Genomic DNA, 21,383 nt, shown 5'->3' with positions numbered 1-21,383 from the left:
TAAAACCTGAGACAAATCTGTTAACTGCCTCAAGACAAACTAATAGAGAAGGCAGCCCTCAATTTGTTACTTGTCATGATCCAATAGCTTTTTAATTTTGAATGTTTGATTTAGACAGAAACAGAGAACTACCATCCACTGGTTCACTCCCCGTGTGGTCACAATAGCCAGGGCCAGGCTAGGCTAAAGCCAGGAGCTTCACTTGGGTCTCCCACAAAGGTTCAGGACCCCATGAGCCTTGGGTCATCTGCTGTTTCTCCCAGGTCATTAACTAGAGGCTGGATCAGAAGTGAAACAAATAGGGCCTAGTGCGCTAGCCTAAGTGGCTGAATCCTCATTTTTTATGTACCAGCACACTGTATGGTTGCTGTCCTGGCTACTCCACTTCCCATCCAGCTCCCTGCTTGTGGCCTGGAAAAGCAGTCGAGGATGGCCCAAAGCCTTGGGACCCTGTACCCGTGTGGGAGACCCGGAAGAAGCTCCTGGCTCCGGACTGGCTCACTCCTCAGCTCTGGCTTTTGTGGTCACTTGGGCAGTGACCCAGCAGGTAAAGATCTTTCCGTCTCTCCTCTGTAAATCTGCTTTTCTTAAAAAAAAAAAAAAAAAAAAAAAAAAAAGGTGAAACAACCAGACAACCAAAACATTAACTGGTGCCCACATGGAATGTCAGCATTTCAGGCAGCAGCTTTACCTACTCACAATGCCAGCCTACCAGTAAGGTCTTGATTTCTGTGGAAAACTGTTTATTTACAAAGCAGATTCATACACATACATGCAGGGAGAGGGAGACAGAGATAGCGACAGATTCCTATCATTTGCTGGCTGACTACCTAAATGTCTAAAATACTCAGTGCTGGCCTATGCAGAAACCAGGAACTCCACCCAGGTCTCCCACATGGGTGGTAAAACTAGAGCCACCACAGACTGTCTCCCAGGAAGTTTAGCAGGAAGTTGGGTCAGAAGCAGGGCCTGGAACTCCATCACAGGCTCTCCAACATGGGATGTGGGGATTTCAAATGCTGGCTTACCTGCTCACCTGCTCTAATCCCTACTGCAGTCTCCATGGTTTTAACTGGGGTTGTTTCTGGGTAGTCAATGAAGTCATGACAGAATTGCTAGCGAAAGGAATGTTCTTTCTAATGCATTGGCAGGGATGAAGTAAAATAAAATTTAATTTTATTGACCCAAAACATTGTATATCATAGATTTATATCTGTGATTTTCCTACCTTTTTTGAGCTTTTGTTACTTCCCAGTACAACACAGTACTATCGGATTTGTTTACAACCTTTTCCTGACACCAATGCTACTTCCTACAGACTTTCAAAATTCTACTTCCTGGAGCCAGTGTTGTGGTGTACAAACTCAATTCACTGTACCAGCATCCCATATGGGTGCTGGTTTGAAACTCAGCTGCCCTATTTCAGATCCAATTCCTGCTAATGCGTCTGGGACAGCAGCAGAAGACAGATTAAGTCCTTGGTCTCCTGTCCTCCCTATGGGAGACGTCATAGAAGCGCCTGGTTCCTGGCTTCAACTTGGTTCAATCACAGCTGTGGCTGCCACTTATGAAGATCTCTTTTGTCACTAACTCCAGTATAAAAAAAAAATCTTTTAATAGGCACCCTTGGAGGCCGCAGGTGATGGCTTAAGCAGTTGGCAGACCCAGCCTGAGTCTGTAACTCATCTTTAGCCTGGCCCAACTCTGGCTGTTGAAGGCATTCAGATGGCAAGTGCGGTCAACCAGAGATGAGAGATCTCTCTGCCTTTCAAATAAATTATTAGGAAAAAAATAAAGAGGTTTCACACAAGCACAATTTAGCATCTTTTGAGGATCTGGTCAGTGGGAGCAGAGAGCTGTGACAGTCTGTCCACCACACCTAGCTCAGGTTACCCACTGAGGTCAGACGTTCCTGTCCCTGAAGGCAGCTGGATCCAAAAACAAAGGGAGAAAAGTGTTCTTGCTTCTGTCTACTAGATGTCTTTTCATTAATAAACATGACAGGTTGCTTGTACTGTAGGTTCCTCCTGTCTCATTCTCTGCAGTCATCTAGCAATACTAAATATACTAAATAGAACATTCCAGAAGTAAACAATCCATAAATTTTAAATTGCTCGCCATTCTGAGCTGCATACTGAATCTTCACGTTGTCTTGTAAGACATGACTCATCCTTCATCCAGATCCATAACCAACGCTACTTCCCACAAGCCCCCTAGGTTCTCACTTCTCAGCACTGCAGTTCTTGTGCTCAAGTAATCATCGTTTCACTGTAAAGGTCCCAAGGCATATGAGCATTGATGCTGACAACTTATTCTTTTTTTAGAAAAATACATTTTTTACTGGAAAGGCAGATTTACAGAAAGGAGAGACAGAGAGAAAGCTCTTCCATCCACTGGTTCACCCCCAAACAGCCCTAACAGTTGGGGCTGAGCTGATCTGAAGCTGGAAGCTGGTAGCCAGGAGTCCCTCTGAGTCTCCCATGTGGTACACAGGCTCAAGGACTAGTCATCTCTGCTGCTTTCCCAGGCCATCAGCAGGGAGCTGAGTGGGCAGTGGAGCAGCCAGAACACAAACAGGCACTCATATGGGATGCTAGTGCTTGCAGGTGGAGGATCAGCCTGTTGAGCCCCAGCATGGGTCCTGATGCTGGCAACTTTATTACAGCATACTGCCACGTTTGCTCTCTTCTATTGTTAGTAGTTAATTCTTTACTGTGTCTAACTTTTAAACTGAACTTTGCCTCAGGTATGTATGTATAGCAAAGTTCCCTGTAACATACAGGGTTGGAACTATCCTTGGTTTCAGGCATCTACTGGGAGTCTTGGACCTAACCTCTGTTAGAGAGGCCTACCGTACAGACTATCAAAAAATCATTTATAAGGAGAATTAAAGGAGTCAGAAAAACATTTTCATGGGTGGTAGGAGAGTAAGCCGTTTAGGTTTTTAATGAAAGAATAACAGCGCTACCACAAAGAACATTAAAATGACTACAACATTTAAAACTGGGACCACGTTCTGGCATAGTGGGTAAAGCTGCTACCTGTGATGCTAGCATTCCATTGGTTCAAGTCCTGCCTGCTCCACTTTGCTCCAGCTTTCTACTCATGCCCTGGACAAAGCAGTAGAGGATGGCTCAAGTGTATGGACCTCTCTGCTCCCAACATGGGAGAGTGGGAAGAAGCTCCTGGTTTCAGAATGGACCAGAGGCTGTGTTCCTGTCCTTGTGACCACCAAAGGAGTGAAGCAGCAGATGGGAGATCTCTTTCTCTAACTCTGCCTTTCAAATAAAGAAATTTTTCTTTTTGTTTTCTTTGAAGTTTTGGTAATGGTAATGATAAATTTAATAGCACCAAAGACAGAAAAGTGAATACACCATGTATATAAGAACAAAACAAATGCCAGGAAGACTGCTGGAAGGTAATGCAAACAAGACTTTGTGCAGCTTTTTCCTTCTTTAAAGCTGCTTAATGTAATAAAAATGCTTCTCTGGAAAATATCAAACACATAATAGTAATCCTTCAAATCCAAACAAAATCAATAAAGTGTTAGAGACATTTTTAGCAACTAGTACTATGAAAATGAGCACATGCAAGAGAACAAAATCAGGTTTCATTAAAGGTGCAGTACCCACAATAAAAGGTTGATCACAACGACACCTAGCTGTGTGATGATCAGATGGCTAAATGGATGGGAATTAACAGGCTGCGAGATCAAACATGTTCCATTCAAACAGATGTTTCTTTTTAAATGTAAGATATTCTAAAGCACACTCGGAAGCTGCTTGCATGAATATATGAACTATACTTCTAATTCATGTTAAGAAACGGAAACGATGTGCTTTAAAAAAGTCACTCAACAAAGGTGAAGCAGTCACTCGGATGTGGAATGTTTGTATGCAGTTAGTTCCATGGATTCTGGCGTCTTCATACTAATAATCATCTTTTTTTCTTTCTAGGCTTTAATGTCAATGAGTGATGGATGAAATAAAATAGATCCTGTGGCTCAATATCACCTTCTACACAGAGGCTTTGTCTTAGTTCTGTTTTTCAAAGAAATTGCTTTGTTGATGCTAACACCAAGATTTCAGGGGATAAAATAGCCGAAATAACCTATTGTCCTCACAGAGCCCATAAGCAAGGGACTCTCAACAGCCAAGTAACCCACAGCCTTCAGATACCGTAGAAATGCTATTCTTCCAGTTTCACACCATGGCCCCTCAGCTCCAGCAGCGCTCAGAAGCTCCAGCAGGACAAGATCTGAGAGGAGGCCGCGCGACATCCATCTAGTGCGTCTATCTAAATTTTTGGGTCAATTGCAGAAATCAAGTTCTGTTTTACATAAATCAAAGCATCTCATAAAACATGAGCCAAACCTCCAAAATGAGTCTGTTTCAAGGAAATGCATGCAAAATCCAATAAAAATGTCAATATATTCAGAACTCTACAATATCCAACACTTCACAGGTAGAAGACTGTACCATAAATAACCAGTGCAAAAACAAGTTAAACCAATAAAGCAACACAAACTGCTAACCTTTTCCAGAAAGGTCCCATCTGACTTATACACACAGTCAGTGGTTCACACAGAGGACTGTCATCTCCTCTAGCCAGAGGCTAGAGAGTGAAGTGACAGGCACAGGTGACCTACCCGGGGAGAGGCGAAGGCTAAGGAACACACACTAAGACAGCAACAAAAAAGGCTGGTATCTTTAGGTGCAAAAGTATTACAAACTGAAACAGGAGAACACAGAACAAGAAACTAAGTCCCATCCAGGTTTTTAGCACCCCTTCAGTGAATTCTTAATCTTTGCGAAAGCAATCCAATTTAAAGACACTGCATATTCTACATCTACATCTAAAGCACATGACACATGAGTGAAGTCTTCCTATGACAACATATTTGTCTGAGCGACGACAAGGGCAAAATCCTCAAGTGTTCCTTACAACCTGCTACCTTGTTCTAGCCAATTAAACTCAGATTAGTTATCACCCATTTAATCATTATATGTTTCTAAACATCACACAAACCAATGGCAGAATTATACAGCTATCTTACTTTCCTGTTACTCAGCTAAGACGGTGGCAAATGACACCATCAAAACCCAAATCACACCAGCACCAGACACATCATTCCCCATGAACTGGACACTACAGAATGCTGGAGTGGGAACTCCTTAGTTAGACTGATCCGCAACGACACACTTCAGCGAATTCTGCCATGTGAAGTCCTCAACCATCAAACGATGAAACGCTACATGACTCCCAAGTGCACACACCGAAATGACGATCCTAGTCAAAGGCTCAGAAACATTTCAGCACAAGATAAACACTTCCCTGGTGATTTGTCTCAGTGAAGTGACCACAAAGGACCAGTGAAAATGAATTTTTTTCATCGAAAGAAAAAAAGCAAACTTGACTGAGTCGGCGTTTGTCCCGCCAGGCCACGCTGTGTCTCCCGCCACCCTGCCCAGCACCTTTGCCCTCCGTAGTACCTGTGAGGCCGACGGACTCATTACCTGTTTTGAGGCTGGGACTCAACTCCCGGCTAGTGCTGGGAGGTGGGAGGGCCTCCGGGGCTGTCAGTGCTGCAAGGGTTCGATACAGAGGAGGAGTCAACTCTTCGTGCCCAGAGAAGCTCCTCCGCACCCTACCCGACCTGGGCAGGCTCCACAAACTGACAGGCTTCTTCCCAACTGGCATCTTCCTCTCTAAACATCAAGTCAGACTACAGTAAGCTTTTCCTGACAGGCTGGGTAAGCAAAGTGCATCACATAACTGGGAAGGGCACGTTGCAGAGGACACCCCGAAACAACAAACATCTACGCAAGGTCTGTACTTCTGAAAATGAGTGAGCCCGTGTGCGTGTGTGCGCGTGCCCGAGGGCGTGTACCAGAGGTGGAGGATGGCAGAGGCTGCTCCTACCTTCTGATAGTCTGATAATTCTGGTCCTGATTCTCAAGAATAAAGAAAAAAGAAAAATAAGAAAAACAAATCAAATGAATCACAGAGAGCAGAACAGCTGGCTAATTTTTTGTTCAAAGAAATCAAGCTTGAGGTGGAGGGAAAACCCAAGGGAAGACAGGAAAGAGCTAAGGCTTTGGGGGCAGCAGCTCTCTGTCCGAACAAGTCCCGCTGAGCTGGAGGTGGACGTCTGCAGGTACTATCTAGTGGCAGAATTTGATCAGCAGGCAGTCAGCTGCTTGAGTTTTTAGTTTATTCTGAAAAGCCCTGAAATCCCAAACTGTTTCCAAGTTCCTAGGTAATCTAGTTTCTTTTGAAACAAATTTCTACATTTTGGTTATAGTTACATTAACGAACCTAAGCCTAAGATTTGACACAATGCTTTTACCAACGAGAAAATACTCCACAACCAAGTGCAGGCCATTAAGCAGGTCAAAAACCAAAATATGTACACATCTTTGTGGCTAAATTATGCCCATCTTCTTCCTAAGTACACATGACCCAGGTAGTTATGAGTAGTCAGAAGCCATGCTTTACAAATTCAGAGGGGAAAGATCAATCTAAGGCCACAGTAATTCTACAAGACAAATCTAGAAACTAAGCCACTAGTGAGGATCCTGTCAAATCCCAAATAAAATCATCTGCAGCACCATGGGCAACAACTACTGAAGCGTTTTCTTATACACCGCAGACTTAGAGGTAGAAATAAAAGGGACAATCCCCAGCAGTGTCTGAGAACGCTGGCCTCGAAGACAGAAGTCAGTGCTGCTTTTCCTGTGCTAGAGTTCCACACCTTGACAAAAAGGCTTTCAAACACTGTCAGTTTGTATGAACCCATGGGCAGAACATGATTCTCATATTCAAAGGTGCTGCTGGTTAATACCTGCTCCCTGATAGCATGAAGACGGCTAATTACAAAAGCTAATGAAGAAGTCAATCACTATCCATTTATTGGGGCTGGTATTGTAACGTAGCCCATTAAGCTTCTGCCTGCAGTGCCAGCATTCCACACGTCTCTAGAGACCTGGCTGCTCCACTTCAGATCCAGCTCCCTATTAATTGTCTGGGAAAGCAGCAGAAGATGGCCTAAATGTTGGGGCTCATGCACCCATGTGTGAGACCCAGAGGAAGCTCTGGGCTCCTGGCTTCAGCCTGGCCCAGTCCTGGCTGTTTTGGCCATGTGGGGAGTGAACCAGCACGTGGAAGACTGTTTCTGTTATGTAACTCTGCCTTTTGACAAAGAAACAAAAATAAACATAAACCAAAACCAAAAAATACCCCACCCCCCCAAAAAATCCCCAATTATCCATTTCTGTAGAAAAATAACTACTAAGAATGTCAATATTGAGGGCCCCGCATGGTAGCCGAGTGGCTAAGGTCCTTGCCTTGCAAGTGCTGGCTCCAATCCCGGCAGCCCCACTTCCCACCCAACTCCCTGCTTGTGGCCTGGGAAAGCAGTCAAGGATGGCCCAAAGCCTTGAGACCCTGCACCCATGTGGGAGACCCGGAGGAGGCTCCTGGCTCCTGGCTTTGGATTGGCTCAGCTCTGGCCATTGTGATTACTTGGGGTATCAATCAGCGGATGGAAGATCTTCCTCTGTATATCTGACTTTCCAATAAAAAATAAATAAATCTTGGGCCTGGCGCGGTGGCGCAAGAGGTTAAGGTCCTTGCCTTGTACACCCGGGATCCCATATGGGCGCCGGTTCTAATCCTGGCAGCCCCACTTCCCATCCAGCTCTCTGCCTGTGGCCCGGGAAAGCAGTCGAGGATGGCCCACAGCCTCGGGACCCTGCTCCCGCGTGGGAGACCCAGAGGAGTCTCCTGGCTTTGGATCGGCATAGCAATCGGCCGTTGCGCTCACTTGGGGAGTGAATCATCAGACGGAAGATCTTCCTCTCTGTCTCTCCTCTCTGCATATCCGCCTTTCCAATAAAAATAAAAAAATAAATCTTTAAAAAAAAATCAATATTGATAAATGATTTTAAATAATAAAGAAGTCTCTAAGGGCTATAAGATGAAAGAACAGAGCCAGAACATAACCTAAGGTAAATAAAAATAAATAAAAAGCTTGGTGGCCCGCTTGCTGTTGACTTAAGTATGCCTGGAATGGATGATTTAGGTTTCTAAGCCTCAAGTTAATTACTTAGGGTTTGTGAAAAATTCTGAACATTTTGTTTGAGAGTAATAAGATTATTTACATAGGCAATAAGATTATTTCACTCTAGCAAGTGCTCCAGAGTCTGAAGAGGGTGTTCCAAAGTGTACATCACACTATTCAAATCCCCTGAATTCTGAACTCCAGAACACAGCAGGCCTTGCAGGTCTCTAAGGAGCGACTGCTAGTTTCTATGTAGTTCTTTTTCCTTCTATGCCCCTAGGACAATTAAAAGCCACTAGAGATGATTCCGTAATATTGAAATCTATTAAAACACGACAGTTAAGGAACATATTAAATCTAAGCTTAATTCATTTTCCCTACAAATCTAGAGATGTGGTCATTAAAAATATCACTATAAATTTGGATAATAAGATTTCAGTAATTATATATTTCTGTGTTCCTAGCCCAGTATTTCAAAATAATCTAAACTCCACAAACCAGAGAGAAATCCTGCAAGAATCATACTGAGGTAGGCGTATGAACTCTATCCAAAATATTCACAAGTTAGGCATAAAAAGTATGTCCTTTAACCACTGAGTAATAAAAATTAATTCAGTGTCTTAGAAATCTGAACAACTTGTTTATCAGAAGGCAGAACGAGGCTATATTCACCTGCTACTCACGCTGCAGAAAGCTGAGGGATTATGCCTGCTACGCTTTAGAGTTCCCATGTTAAATTTTCAGATACAGGAGAACCCACTTTGCTTGGTCTGGAATGCTACTGTTGAAGTTCTTTGAGGCAACTTTGGATCCAGCAAGCAGCTAGATGGTGACATTCAAAAGTTTACTAAATTCTTAAGTTCTTTTTGGGTGAGCAAAATAATCCCAAGGTTGAGGGAGGCTAGTGCTAACAAAAGCCAGGTTCATCTGCAGGTTACACCAGTGAGTCTGACATCTGTTTTGGATCTGCAGGAAATCTGTTTTTCAAATCGCCACTACAGGGCCTTGAATTTCTTTTTTTTTTTTTTAAAGATTTATTTTTATTATTTTTTTTATTGGAAAGGCGGATATATAGAGAGGAGAGACAGAGAGGAAGATCTTCCGTCCGATGATTCACTCCCCAAGTGAGCGCAACGGGTCGATGCTATGCCGATCCGAAGCCAGGAGCCTCTTCCGGGTCTCCCACGCGGGTGCAGGTTCCCAAAGCTTTGGGCCGTCCTCGACTGCTTTCCCAGGCCACAGGCAGGGAGCTGGAAGGGAAGCGGGACTGCCGGGATTAGAACCGGCGCCCATATGGGATCCCGGGCGTGCAAGGCGAGGACCTTTAACCACTTGCGCCACCGCGCCGGGCCCAGGGCCTTGAATTTCTTAAGCTTCTCACTTGAAGAATTCTGAATAAGGGTCGGCACAGTGGCTCAACAGGCTAATCCTTTGTCTGCCAGCACAGGCATCCCACATGTACACTGGTTTTACTCCCAGGTAGTCAAGTTCCTATCCAGCTCCCTGCTTGTGGCCTGAGAAAACAAGGATGACTCAAAACTTTAGGATCCTGCACCCACTTGGGAACCCAGAAGTTCCTAGCCCCTGATTGACTCAGGTTCAGCCTCTGTGGCCATCTGGGGAGTCAACTAGTGGACGGAAGGTCTCTGTCTCACCTTTTCTTTGTAAATATCTCTTTCAAACAAGCAAGCAAGCAAGCAAACAAACAAAACCAAACCAAAAAAACCCCACTGTTTTAAGAGCAGGGTATACTTGACTCTTCATGCTGTTTTTCACTGGGTTGTTAATGAGATAGATTAGTATTTATCTGAACAAATGGCAAGTCAGCTAAACAATCTGATTCAGTTCTGATAAGGTGTACTTTTTACCTTTTTATGAACAACTTCAATAAAAGTAAACAATTTTATCTCTGAGTGAAACATTTCAGGGCTTAGTTAACTATAATAGTGAAAATGATTTTAAAACAATCTAATACAGCTACCATTTCATATTACTTTGGCTATTAATGCCAACAACTAGTCACTGGAAGGTAAAATAAAACATGGAATAAAGAAAATGCTGTTTAAGTTTGATTTTGTTAGCCATCAACCTGGATTTCTTACAGCATCATTCTTGAAAGAGAATTTTGCTTTTTCTTTATAAAAATGATATGTTTATTGGACTCCCACGAATATGGTAAGCAACAAGCATCTGCTTTTTAAAAAACAAAGTGTTAAAAAAAAATTTTCAGAAGGTTTGCATACTATTTCAATAATCATTCAAAGGTTCTATCCTTTTCCATGGGCATGTTAAATTTCAAAGTAATCATTTCTCCTGTCAATTAAAACCCTAAGTGGTTCTCCTTGTCGAAGAGGTTTGCCTTTTATGGCATACTGCACCTTTAAGCATCATACATAATGAGCACACAGCAGTTTCTACTTTCTTTGCAACAATACTCTAGCAGCAATCAGTTAAGAATTAGAAAACCTATGTAAACACCACGTGGTGACCCACTTTTCTTATGTCCTTTGTATTGCTGGGATTTAGCCTTTTTCTTCTGTTTTGATGAAGCGGACTGGCTTTCTCTGGATGCTGAAAAAAACAAAAGGGAAAATTGATACCAGACAATTGCTTACAATTCTGGATAAAATTTAGATGAAGTATCTTTACCAAGAACACTATGTTATAAAAATACATGGTGATATGCAAATAAAGATACTTGCTCCTACACAACCAGGAGCTTCAAGACCACACATGTGTCACTGTTTCCTCAACAGCACTTAGCATATGCTCACAGACTCTGCCTGTGATGTTGAACTCACTGAGGCCGTCAATCTACCTGAATTTGGTGACTGTGTTTCTACACTCATGTAGCTGACTACTGAGCTCACACTGTTAGGGGACACACGGTCTGACTGTTGAGCTTGTTGTTGCGTCTCAACATCTCACCTGCCAAACAATCAGACATTGATATATTCTTGTTCTGTGAGCTCATAGGATGATTGGTGTGACACAGTCTTCTGGAGAAGTGCAGTTTTTACAAAAGAACACCTTTACTGTATATGAACTTACACTGTGATGCTGGAGGCTGTAGCTGATATCCAGTTAACTGACACCACCCTACAGGATAGAGGTCAGGGGACTCACAGTCTACCCACTGATCGTATTCTTCTTCCCATCCATCAAAATGTATCCTCAAGAGACGATGAATAATTCGAGTAACTGTAGCTACACATATTAAACGTGGCTCCATGAGGTCTACTGCTTCTAACTTCATTCCCACACGAAATCCATGATTTGGAACATCCTGACAGAGAGGCAAAATGTTAACACTTGTATAAAGAATGTACAACTGAACTATCAATAAACAGCAGAAGTCAAAGCAACGCAGCCAAACAACAGAGCCCCAACTCTTAAATTACGTTTTATTTATTTAAGTGTATTATGGAAGTGAAGCATTTGGGAATTCAGAAATGCATTACTTTCTATTTTACTCACATTAAAAACAGTTTGGAAATAAGCTTCAGCTATTTCAGAAAAAATGGGTTGTTATTATTTATTTCTATTAATTCACACTAAGCAATTCTAATACTAAGCAAAGACATCTTCATCAAAAAAGATTTGCATTTATGGGTTATCAAAAAGAAATGCCCACAGAAGATTTGCTCCAAGATTTAAATTTACCTTATTAAATAGTTTTACTGGTGCTGCAATGGAGCCAGTTTCCCTGAGGTAGTCAAACCATTTAAAAGGAAGTTTTGTGTAACCTAAAAAAACAGAACTGGAGTAAGCGGCAGTTCATTGAAATGAGAATACTAAAATGCAAAAAAAGATGCACAATGCACACAGTTTCAGGTTTTGGCTTACATGATCAACTCGACCTCAGGCTCTAACTCTGTCGGGTGCAGTGATTCCTCTAAGGTATAAAGATCTCATCTCTTTTCTGGACACACTGCTGTGTCTGTCTAACTTCGTGCAAAACCGACTTTCTTTTTCTCAGTGTACAAGGATGATCTTAACTTTTTCAGTCACAGGCTACAGAACAGTCTAATATTTAACACTTGAATTAATGCTTTTCGTCCTTTTGAAGAAAATCTAAAGGTGGAAATTTATTTCCTTAAATTAAAAAAAAAATGTACACAATAGCCTGTTGAGTACATATTATCATCAAGGTTTAAAGCATCAACTCTCATTGTCAAATGTACAATGGCTCCGGAAAAATTCTGTCTTAATGCTACTTGTTCATACAAGCTTACAAATAATGGCTTGCTTCAGGACAATATTTGCTGTGTATATATTTATATCACACATACACTACCTATTTGCTATACATATAGAATCACACAGCAAGAAAATCTAGGACTATGTTTTATGTAAACGAATGCTGTGCGCAAAGAATTAAGAATTAAGCTCCCGTGTTCATATCAGTATGGAATACCTCTGGGTGGAGTAAGTTCAATCATATTAATTTCACAGAAACCGACAGGGAAAATAGAAGGCGAGGTCGCATGGTAACAGAACCAGTCAGATCCGTCTGCTGCTTCTGAGCCATCAATCCCAATCATGAGGAATCCATCAGCCAGCACCTTTCAAAGGAAAAGAAGCCCAAGTGTCTGAAATTAGATACCATTATTAGAAAAAGATGACATTTTGAATTGACTCTCTAAAGAGTAAATCTATTATAAAAGGATCTCTCAATAGTGAAAAATACTTCTCTGCTAAATTATGTTAGCTAACAGAAGTTACAATGAGAAATCTATGTCATTTTCCAGTGTGTGCTGGAAATCAAGGCAGAATTAGTGAAGCAACTTCAGAGGTTTGGGAAAAATGCTGTCTTTGCCAGCAGGCAAAGCTGCCTACTCTTGTGGTAGCTGAAAGTGCACCAATTATGTAGGTTCTAAGTCCTATTCAGCAACACCTTACTTCTTCCCCACTGACATTCCAGTTTTCCAAGCATGCACGATCAGGAATCTGGAATCAGGAGCAGGGCCAGAACTTGAACTATGATACGGGATGTGGATGTTCCAAGCACTGACTGGACTACCATGAGAACGCCCACTGTGATTTCTAATCCTTTTAAAGTTTTACTTGTCTATTTGGGAACATGAGCAGGAGGGAGAGACAGATGGCTATCTGGCGGTTCATTCCCCAAATGCCCAGCACAGTGGAGTCTGCGCCAGGTGGGAGCCAGGAAATAGTCTGTCACGGGAGGGGCAGAAACACAAGCACTTGGGCCATGATCTGCTACTTCCCAGACTCACTAGCAGGAAGCTGAACAGGAAGCAAAGGTAGGACTTCACCCTAGGCACTCAAATACGGAACTGTCACTTGCTGCCTCCCAGATTATGCATTAGCAGGAAGCTTGGAGCCAGAGACGGACATCAAACCCAGGCACTCCAATATGACACCTAGGCATTGTAACTGGTATCTTACCCACTAGGCTAAACGCCTTGCTCTTTCAATTTTTAAATAGGATTATTTATTTTGGAAAGTTATTTGAAAGGCAGAATTACAGACAGAAGAGGATTAGCAGGGGGTTAGACTGAAAGTGGAACAGTCAGGTCTCTGATTGGTGACCATATACTAGCATTAGTGGGGAGGCCCAACTCCCTGTGGAACAATGCCGGCCCATTTTGCTTACGTTTCAAAAGGGGGGCAGTTGTCCTCACTTGATAAGAACAGGGTTTGGAACCAGTTTTGTTTAGCTGTATCACTCTGAACACAGGTATTTCGGATACTTAAAGGCTTTAATTTTTATTGGAAAGTTAGATTTACAGGAAGAAGGAGACACCGAGAGAAAGAGCTTTTGTCTACTGGTTCACTCCTCAAGTGGCTGCAACAGCTGAAGCTGAGCCTATCTGAAGCCTGGGCCAGGAGCTTCTTCTGAATCTCCCACATGGATGCGGGATCCCAAAGCTTTGGGTCTCCTCTACTGCTGTTTCAGGTACCACGCAGGGAGCTGGAAGGGAAGTGGAATAGACGGGATACGAATCGGAATCCATATGGGATCCTGGTGCATGTAAGCCTAAGATTTTAGTCACTAGGTTACAGTGCTGGGCCCTGTCATAATTATTTTTCAACTTTTGTATTTAAATGGAAATCCTAAACTTACACCTTTAGGTAAGTAGATTTTGGATCAGCGACTCATAAACATAGTTAAACAAGGGCCTTTGAAAATGATACTGCCAAGGTACTAACCAGAACTCACTGAATCCTAGTATGGGATGGAAGGGGTGCACCTGTCTCGAGCTTTTAAGTTTCCCAGGGAATTCTGATTAACTAAGGATATAATTCTACAACTAAAATAGTAGCAGATTCCAAATAATCATGACAGCAAGCCACATAAAAAGATGACTCAATAAGAAAATTCATGTTTCTCTTGAAATTACTAGGAAATCTCTCTAGATTTAGCCACACACACATTTTGTATCTACATTAGTATGGCAGAGAGGCGGCCTTCTACTGCAGTCTGTGCTGTAAAACCTAGTCTCTTACCTTTCTAATAGTTGCAACACATATTGTAGAAAGATTTAATGGGTCTATAGCTTCCAATTTCATTCCTTCTTTGAACCATTCCCCAGTTTGGTCTACTTCTTTTACCTGAAGAATTATATGAAAGGACATCTACCATTATAAATGTTGTCATCTTATTATAATACAATCAATTTGAAAAGGGCTACCAGATGCCTTCTCCTACCTACCTAGTATTATAATTCAAACTTTTCATTAGGAAGCAAGTTTCAGATACATAAAACAGATTTTAAAGGATAATTAGAATAAAAATGTGACACCTATGGATTATAATGTCTTAATCCTTTTAAGTGAACATAAGTGATTTTCATAATCTTAGGAAAAAAACCCACAACCCTCTTTCAAAGCTAATTTACAAATGAGGGTTCTTATAAAAACTTCTTACCTTAGCAAATAAATGTGGTGGTGTATCAAAATGTCCATCCTGTTTCTTTGTAATATCTACAAGGAAAAGTTACATACTAATCTGTCAGCATTTGTGAGAAGACCAAAAAACCACGTTTCTTTGAAGGCTTCAAACTCACAAGGCATGTAATACTCTAAAGGCCTGGCAGAAAGACACGCCTTCCACATTCACCCTGACCCAGATGCGCTCAGTTGGCTTGCTCGCCTGGGGACATGTGCATATTCATACAGTTCAGCCAATCAGAATGTCAGTAATTCCATTTAGGGAATTCTAACTTTAGAGGTATGTTTGAATGTGTTTGGTATCAAATCTAACCACATCTAATCCTATTATTTTAATTAGAAACTGTGATAAAAAGGGAAAGGCTATCTTTAGATCTTTCAGAAGATCTAAGGAGAAGAAAGATTAGAATAAAGTCTATACTATAAGTTTGTTGCTTTTTCAAATCAGAGGAGGTGGAAGAATGTAAATGATGACATTTATATGGTGCGAATTATTCATTAATTAAAGCTGAAGAGCCCAGTAGTCTGTTTTTTTTTTTTTTTTTGATCTACACTATTCTGTAGAAAAAAATAGCCAAATGAGCATAATTTAGCCTCCGTCATCTTTAAAATAGAAATTCTTGTAATGGATACTTACCAGATCTTTTGAATCGATGGCCTATACTTCGAGACCAACCGATATGATGGATCAACGGGCTGTGCATATGACACCAGAAGTCATCTGTCCTGTCTTCACTCTCTTCATACACCAGCCTTAATCTTCCTCCAATTACACTTTCCACCACTGCCACTCGTGTTCGACACAAATGCCTCTTGTCAACCACTTCTACTCTCATGCAAGGTTTGAAAGGATATTGCATACTCTCTGAAACCTTGAAACAAAAGCAGATAAAAACTTTGGGAATACATGACAAAGGCCCATAAATAATTCAACACTGTACTTTAAAAATATTGACTGTACTCTATATTTAACATAGATCACCCAGTTGACGAGGAATTCCTTAAAATTACCCTGTAAATTACCCTCTTTTTGAAAGCTGCTCAGTCCTTTATCAGAGCCTGTTTTTACCTTTTGTGAGAAGTCAGGAGGAAGGGTTTTGGCACCAGTCAGTCTTTTCACTAGAAAAGCTTTCCAGTTTGTATACTTATGTTGAATAGCTAAAACAAAAGAAATAACTATTTTACACTTCAGCAAAAAATGGAACTGCTTCAGAAATAATGTATTTTAAAATAGTGAAAAATTTCCCTGCAAGTCACAGTATCAGTTACAGTCTTGAAAAGTAACAAAAAACAGAGAAAACAAGTGTATCACTTGTTGGCAAAGTTACTTGGTAATCAAAAATAGTTCATTACTTCATGTAGTGCTAAAGTGTGAAATAGCCTTAAAATACATATATTTAAAATTATAGTGAGGTTAATTATGTGTTTAAATTTTTAAATTTATTTCAAGAGATGGGGGCAGGAAGACAGGGAAGAGGGAGGAAGGTTGGAAAGGAGATTTTGATTGATTTCCCAGTTTCTGGTTTACTCCTCAAATGCTGCCAGGAGCTGGTAATTCAGTCTGACTTCCCCGCCTGGGTGGCAGGAATCCAGCCAACTAAGCTATCACAATCTGCGTCCCATGGTCCATAGCAGCAGGCACTGGAGTTGGGAGCAGACCTGGGATTTAATCCAGCACTCTGAAAATGGATGGGACATCCATCCAGGTGGCAATTTACTTACTGGGCCAAGCACTTGCCCCTAGGGTAATTTTTATAAGTTACTTACTTCTAGGGGGAACAAGGGGTTTTCCACTGGCTGCACACCAACCAACTGGATGTATATCAGAACCACATATATTGCACCAGAAGTCCAGACCCGAGTCATTTTCAAATCCTTCATATCTTAAAAGCGCATTGTAACCTGAAACCAACAAATCATTGAATAATAAGGAAAAACAAAATGATATAGTATCCTGTGGTGTTCAATTATCATTGGCATCTGCCACAGAATGACCAGCACTTTAAATGACAAATGGGTAGAGCCCATCTTAGATAGGCTGGTTGAGCAGACTGTGGCTGGGTCTAAGAAATCTGTATTGCTACCCAGATGTTGTTCAATGTCATCTGTTTATACTGAGTGTGGATTCCTCCTTTCCATGCATTTCAGTTTCACCTATAATTTCTCAGTGAAAATTAGGGTAGGATGGTTTCCTAATGTTTAGTTTTTATAACAGAGAAGGTTATGAAAAGTTAGTAAAAATGCTGTCAAGTCACAGAAACCCAGTTATAGCATATTTCAAAATTACTTTATCTCTGTAACTCGATGAATAATTACTCCTGGATAATCCCAGACAATCTAACTCTATTATAAAGCAATATCTGTTAATGCTACATGAGCTCAATAAATGCAAAAGCTGGTGAGATCACTTAAAAACAGTATATTTAATGCAAATAGAAAGTCTTATTTCCTGAAGTAACAAAACATATTTATTGTGCTCGTAATTTAACAACACATACACTGATAAAGGTTTAATTTGAGGCTTTAGTGGAATAAAGAAAAGGTCAATAAGTGTATTTCTGGCCAGAGACTAAGGCCAGTTAGCATTTTAGAAGTTAAGACCTCACAATGAAGATTAATGACATTCAACCTTTACTTTTAAAATTCAGTAGTTTACAGAATAATTTATGGGCTTGCTAATTATTAACTGTAGCATATTAGTATCAAATATTAATTACTAGCATTAATAATTAGTACTAATTAATTATTGATGAACTGTAATGTCACTATCAGGATAATTTCTACAATTGCATTAAAATTGTTTAAAAGAAGGTCTCTAATGCATTGAGATAAACCAATACAAAACCAGAGATGGAAGAAATAATACTAGTATTAAATGTATTGGCTACCAGAACTATTTAAATGTAAATGACTTCCACGAATAGAAAACAAATGGCATGCTGGTTTTAAATCACGGTGTAGGGAGCCATGGTGCGGCTCTGTTTCTTAAGCTGCCACCTAAGATGGTGATATTCCATATCAGAGTTCTGGTTGCACTTCTGGTCTGCTGGGTATTTTGGATCCAGCTTCCTGCTAACATGCCTGGGCAGGTAGTGGACAGTGTCCTAAGTATTTGGGCCCATGCCATCAGGATAGGAGACGAGGATGGAGTTCCTGGATCCTGGCTATTGTAGACATTCGGGGAACAAACAAGCCGATGAATGTTCTCTCGTCTCTCCCCCATCACTCTGTTCTTCATATAAATAAATCTTTTAAAAGAAAACAATTTTCATATTCTAAATGAAGGCATTTAGAGAGTGCTTACACGGCTGGGAAAATGTTCAAGGTAAAGCTAGGGGCTTCAACAGGGTGATATGGGAAAGAATTGAGTAAGGGGTTCTCTTTCTGGAGGAATCAAAGCACAAAAATGACGCCATCAGCCTTGTCTGAGTAGATCACTGGAGCATGGTACTCAGCAAGAGCTAAAAATGTGGACCATTTTCTTCCTTTAAGGATGAACTCACCGAAGATGACAGAGCAGAAAAACTGAGTTGAGATTACTTTCAGCAGGGCAGTGCGGAATGCAGAGGGCCTGGGGCAAAACAGCTGGAGATGAGAAGTAGGATGAATCAGCCACCTCTTTCAGTAGTAATCTAGGGACAACTTTAAGATCTGAGTGGCTGTCCTTTCTCTAAAGCACTACAGCAACCTGTCATCTACTCAGAATACTTTCTCATAAATGCCTGTTAGTTCTGGCAGTTGTGCTCTTGATGGAAAAAAAAAAAGACGACTCCACTATGTATTGCTTGTCCACAGTATCCGATACAGTTATTACTTTTTCTTTTTTAAGATTTATTTTTATTTGAAAGGCTGAGTTTCAGACAGTGAAAGAGAGACTGATCTTCTAACTGCTGGTCCACTCCTTAGATTGCTAGAATTGAGCCAGGCTGATGCCAGGAGCCAGGAGCTTTTGCCAAGTCTCCCATGTGGGTACAGGGAATCAAGCACTTGGGCTATGCTAAGCTGCTTTCCCAGGCAATTACCAAGGAGCTGGATCGGAAGAGGAGCAGCTAGGATTTGAACTGGTATCTAAATGGGATGCTGGCACCTCAGTTGAAGATGTAATTTGCTATGCCAGAGTTTCAACCCCTAATATGGTTATTTCCTCAGTACTAAAGTTACAGTAGAGCAGGGAATGACAGAATAAAGAGAAATCAACATTGTTTATGTTTGCCATCATGGTCCTCATAACTTTTTTTTTTTAAATACTCCAGCTTTTGTTACTTCTCAAAGTATACTATGGCTCACAGATCTGGCTAATACACTTCAGTGTCCACACAACACACACACACACAGTTTCATTGGCACACAGTCATGCCCAGCCATGGCTATGTGCTGCAATTGCTTTCATGCTCTAGTGGTAGAAATGAGTAGATGGGACAGAAGGCACATGGCCTGCAAAACTGAGAATGTTTATTATCTCGGCTCTTTACAGAAAAACTGACCAACCTCGCCTTATATCAAAAACCTCATTTATTTGGAAGTATCTGCAAAATACATAAACTTAGAAAAATGTTACAAGCATCACTGCCATTTTCTAATAAATTACGACATGCTTTTCACCTGCTAACTTTACAATTCCAGCGATCCAGAAGACTTTGGTGGGCAGGCTGCAGTCTGTATTGGGAACTTCTACCCTCACGTTTTCTGAGATATCACCCCAACAGGTTCCCATAGGTGCCTGTTACACAAAAATAATTAGATTATTGTCTCATTAACATAAAGCCTAAACAAACACAAAATTAAGCATTTTCATTAATGGAACATTAAGTTAAAAATGCCATCTTAACAAATGTATTTTTCTCCAAAGATGTAGCTATCATTCTCTTATCCTTAAGTTTTATTTGAAAAATGCAAGTGTCAGTGTCAAACTCAAGCTGAAGATAAAATGCAAATTAGATTCAAGACAAATTCAAAATTCAACACTATCGTAATACAAGATTTAAGAAGCAATTTTCCTAAAATATAAACTTTAAAACAGACTTAATAAACTTACTATTTTCAATATGCGCTGAATGTATGCACTTTACCCTAATGTCTACTTTTAGAAGATTTAGACAGAGTGGAAAAAAAATTGTTCCAATCAGCAAAGTGCTTCCAAAAATCTATTTACAGATAAATAAAACTTAGTTATTATTTCCAATTTAAGCTAAATTGATAGGTTACAAGCCAAGGCATACGTGGATGAAAAACACCGGATAAAGTTAATAAAAAGGAGGAGTTGTCTGAAGATGAGTATTATGGTAAAGTGTTAAATATCTGATTGTTTTAAAACTTCTTGGCGAGGAGTTACAGAACATGTTTAGCAACAGGCGTGGTGATCACCAGTCACCAGACCAAACAGGCAAGAAGTGGAGGTGGAAAACCGGTAAAACAAGTAACACAATGGCGTTTTTTGAAATCTGGAGTCTGTTCCCAAATCACAATTTCTTTTACATTTTAATCCTTAAAATCCAAATGCAACTCAAAATTATCTGTAACATATGTAACTGAAAATTAAATCAAATTAGTGCATTTTGTAATACATGTTAAGTACTGATAAACAGTCTGTGGCCCTGAAGAACCAGATCCTTAAATGTAATTTGGAACCTTGATCAAAAAGAAAAGAAATAAGTAAAGTTAAAACAGACCTGATCGTAAGAACAAAGCAGAAAAAAAACAGCCTCAAAGCTCAAAGATGAGCAAAGACATCTAAGAATCACAGCAGCCAGCCACTTGGTACAGTGGGCATGTGTCTTTCTAGTAAGGACCTGGTCCTTAGTAGATGGATCCATCCAACTAGGGGACTAGCCTACAGCACAATTCATTCACTGTACTCCTAACAATGTATGCAATCTCTGCAGGAGAGGAAAAGAATGTCAAGTGATTCCAAACGAGGATAAGTCTAGAAACCATAGACAAGATATAAGCAATCAACCAACGTACCTCAATTAACTTGAATAAACGGTCTGACTCATTCATTCATAACTTAGGAAGGGCACATAAACTATCTCCTCAAGTTGTGCAAAAACAAAACAAAACAAACAAACAAAAAAACCAGTGTTTTCATTATTACTACCTCTTTTTTAAATTGAAAGATTGGACTCTTCAGGTTCTGCTACTCCCCTTATTAACATTCTAGACTGTAGGGCCATCCCTGTTGCCAGCAGATATGATCACAAAAAGAGGCTGGAAGGAAGATAGGTAATATAGATGAAGCTAATAATTATTAATATCAAGATCACGTATCCATTTCTGTGGGAATGAACCCAATTAGAACAGATTAAGCATTCATTAAATTGTACTAAATCAAAGTCAAGTATCCACTCCTCTTTGGTTGTATATCTGTGAATTGTAGGCTTTTTTTCATTGAGAAGAAAGAGCA

At 40.6% G+C, this 21,383-nt stretch overlaps 1 protein-coding gene across 2 annotated transcripts in view; it reads right to left on the bottom strand.

Annotated features, from left to right (window-relative positions):
* The window catches only part of MBTD1 (mbt domain containing 1), a 39,460-nt gene that overhangs the window by 3,616 nt on the left and 14,461 nt on the right, over positions 1 to 21,383 (bottom strand). Inside the window, exons 5-14 of one of the 2 annotated variants that reach the window (XM_041001756.1) lie at positions 19,583 to 19,700; positions 16,748 to 16,882; positions 16,050 to 16,138; positions 15,618 to 15,852; positions 14,958 to 15,013; positions 14,537 to 14,641; positions 12,480 to 12,627; positions 11,726 to 11,808; positions 11,189 to 11,348; positions 10,556 to 10,633 (exon numbers count right to left, since the gene is read on the bottom strand). In XM_041001756.1, the coding sequence (XP_040857690.1) occupies positions 10,556 to 10,633; positions 11,189 to 11,348; positions 11,726 to 11,808; positions 12,480 to 12,627; positions 14,537 to 14,641; positions 14,958 to 15,013; positions 15,618 to 15,852; positions 16,050 to 16,138; positions 16,748 to 16,882; positions 19,583 to 19,700 (1,207 nt within the window). Of the gene's footprint in view, positions 1 to 10,555; positions 10,634 to 11,113; positions 11,349 to 11,725; positions 11,809 to 12,479; positions 12,628 to 14,536; positions 14,642 to 14,957; positions 15,014 to 15,617; positions 15,853 to 16,049; positions 16,139 to 16,747; positions 16,883 to 19,582; positions 19,701 to 21,383 lie in introns of both variants that reach the window. The other variant, XM_041001755.1, reaches the window with a different exon arrangement.

This window comes from Ochotona curzoniae, unplaced genomic scaffold (assembly GCF_017591425.1).
Source record: "Ochotona curzoniae isolate NIBS_2020 unplaced genomic scaffold, NIBS_Ocur_1.0 scaffold_2453, whole genome shotgun sequence".
Classification (NCBI taxonomy): Eukaryota; Metazoa; Chordata; class Mammalia; order Lagomorpha; family Ochotonidae; genus Ochotona; species Ochotona curzoniae.
This window is presented reverse-complemented; position numbering and strand designations above follow the sequence as displayed.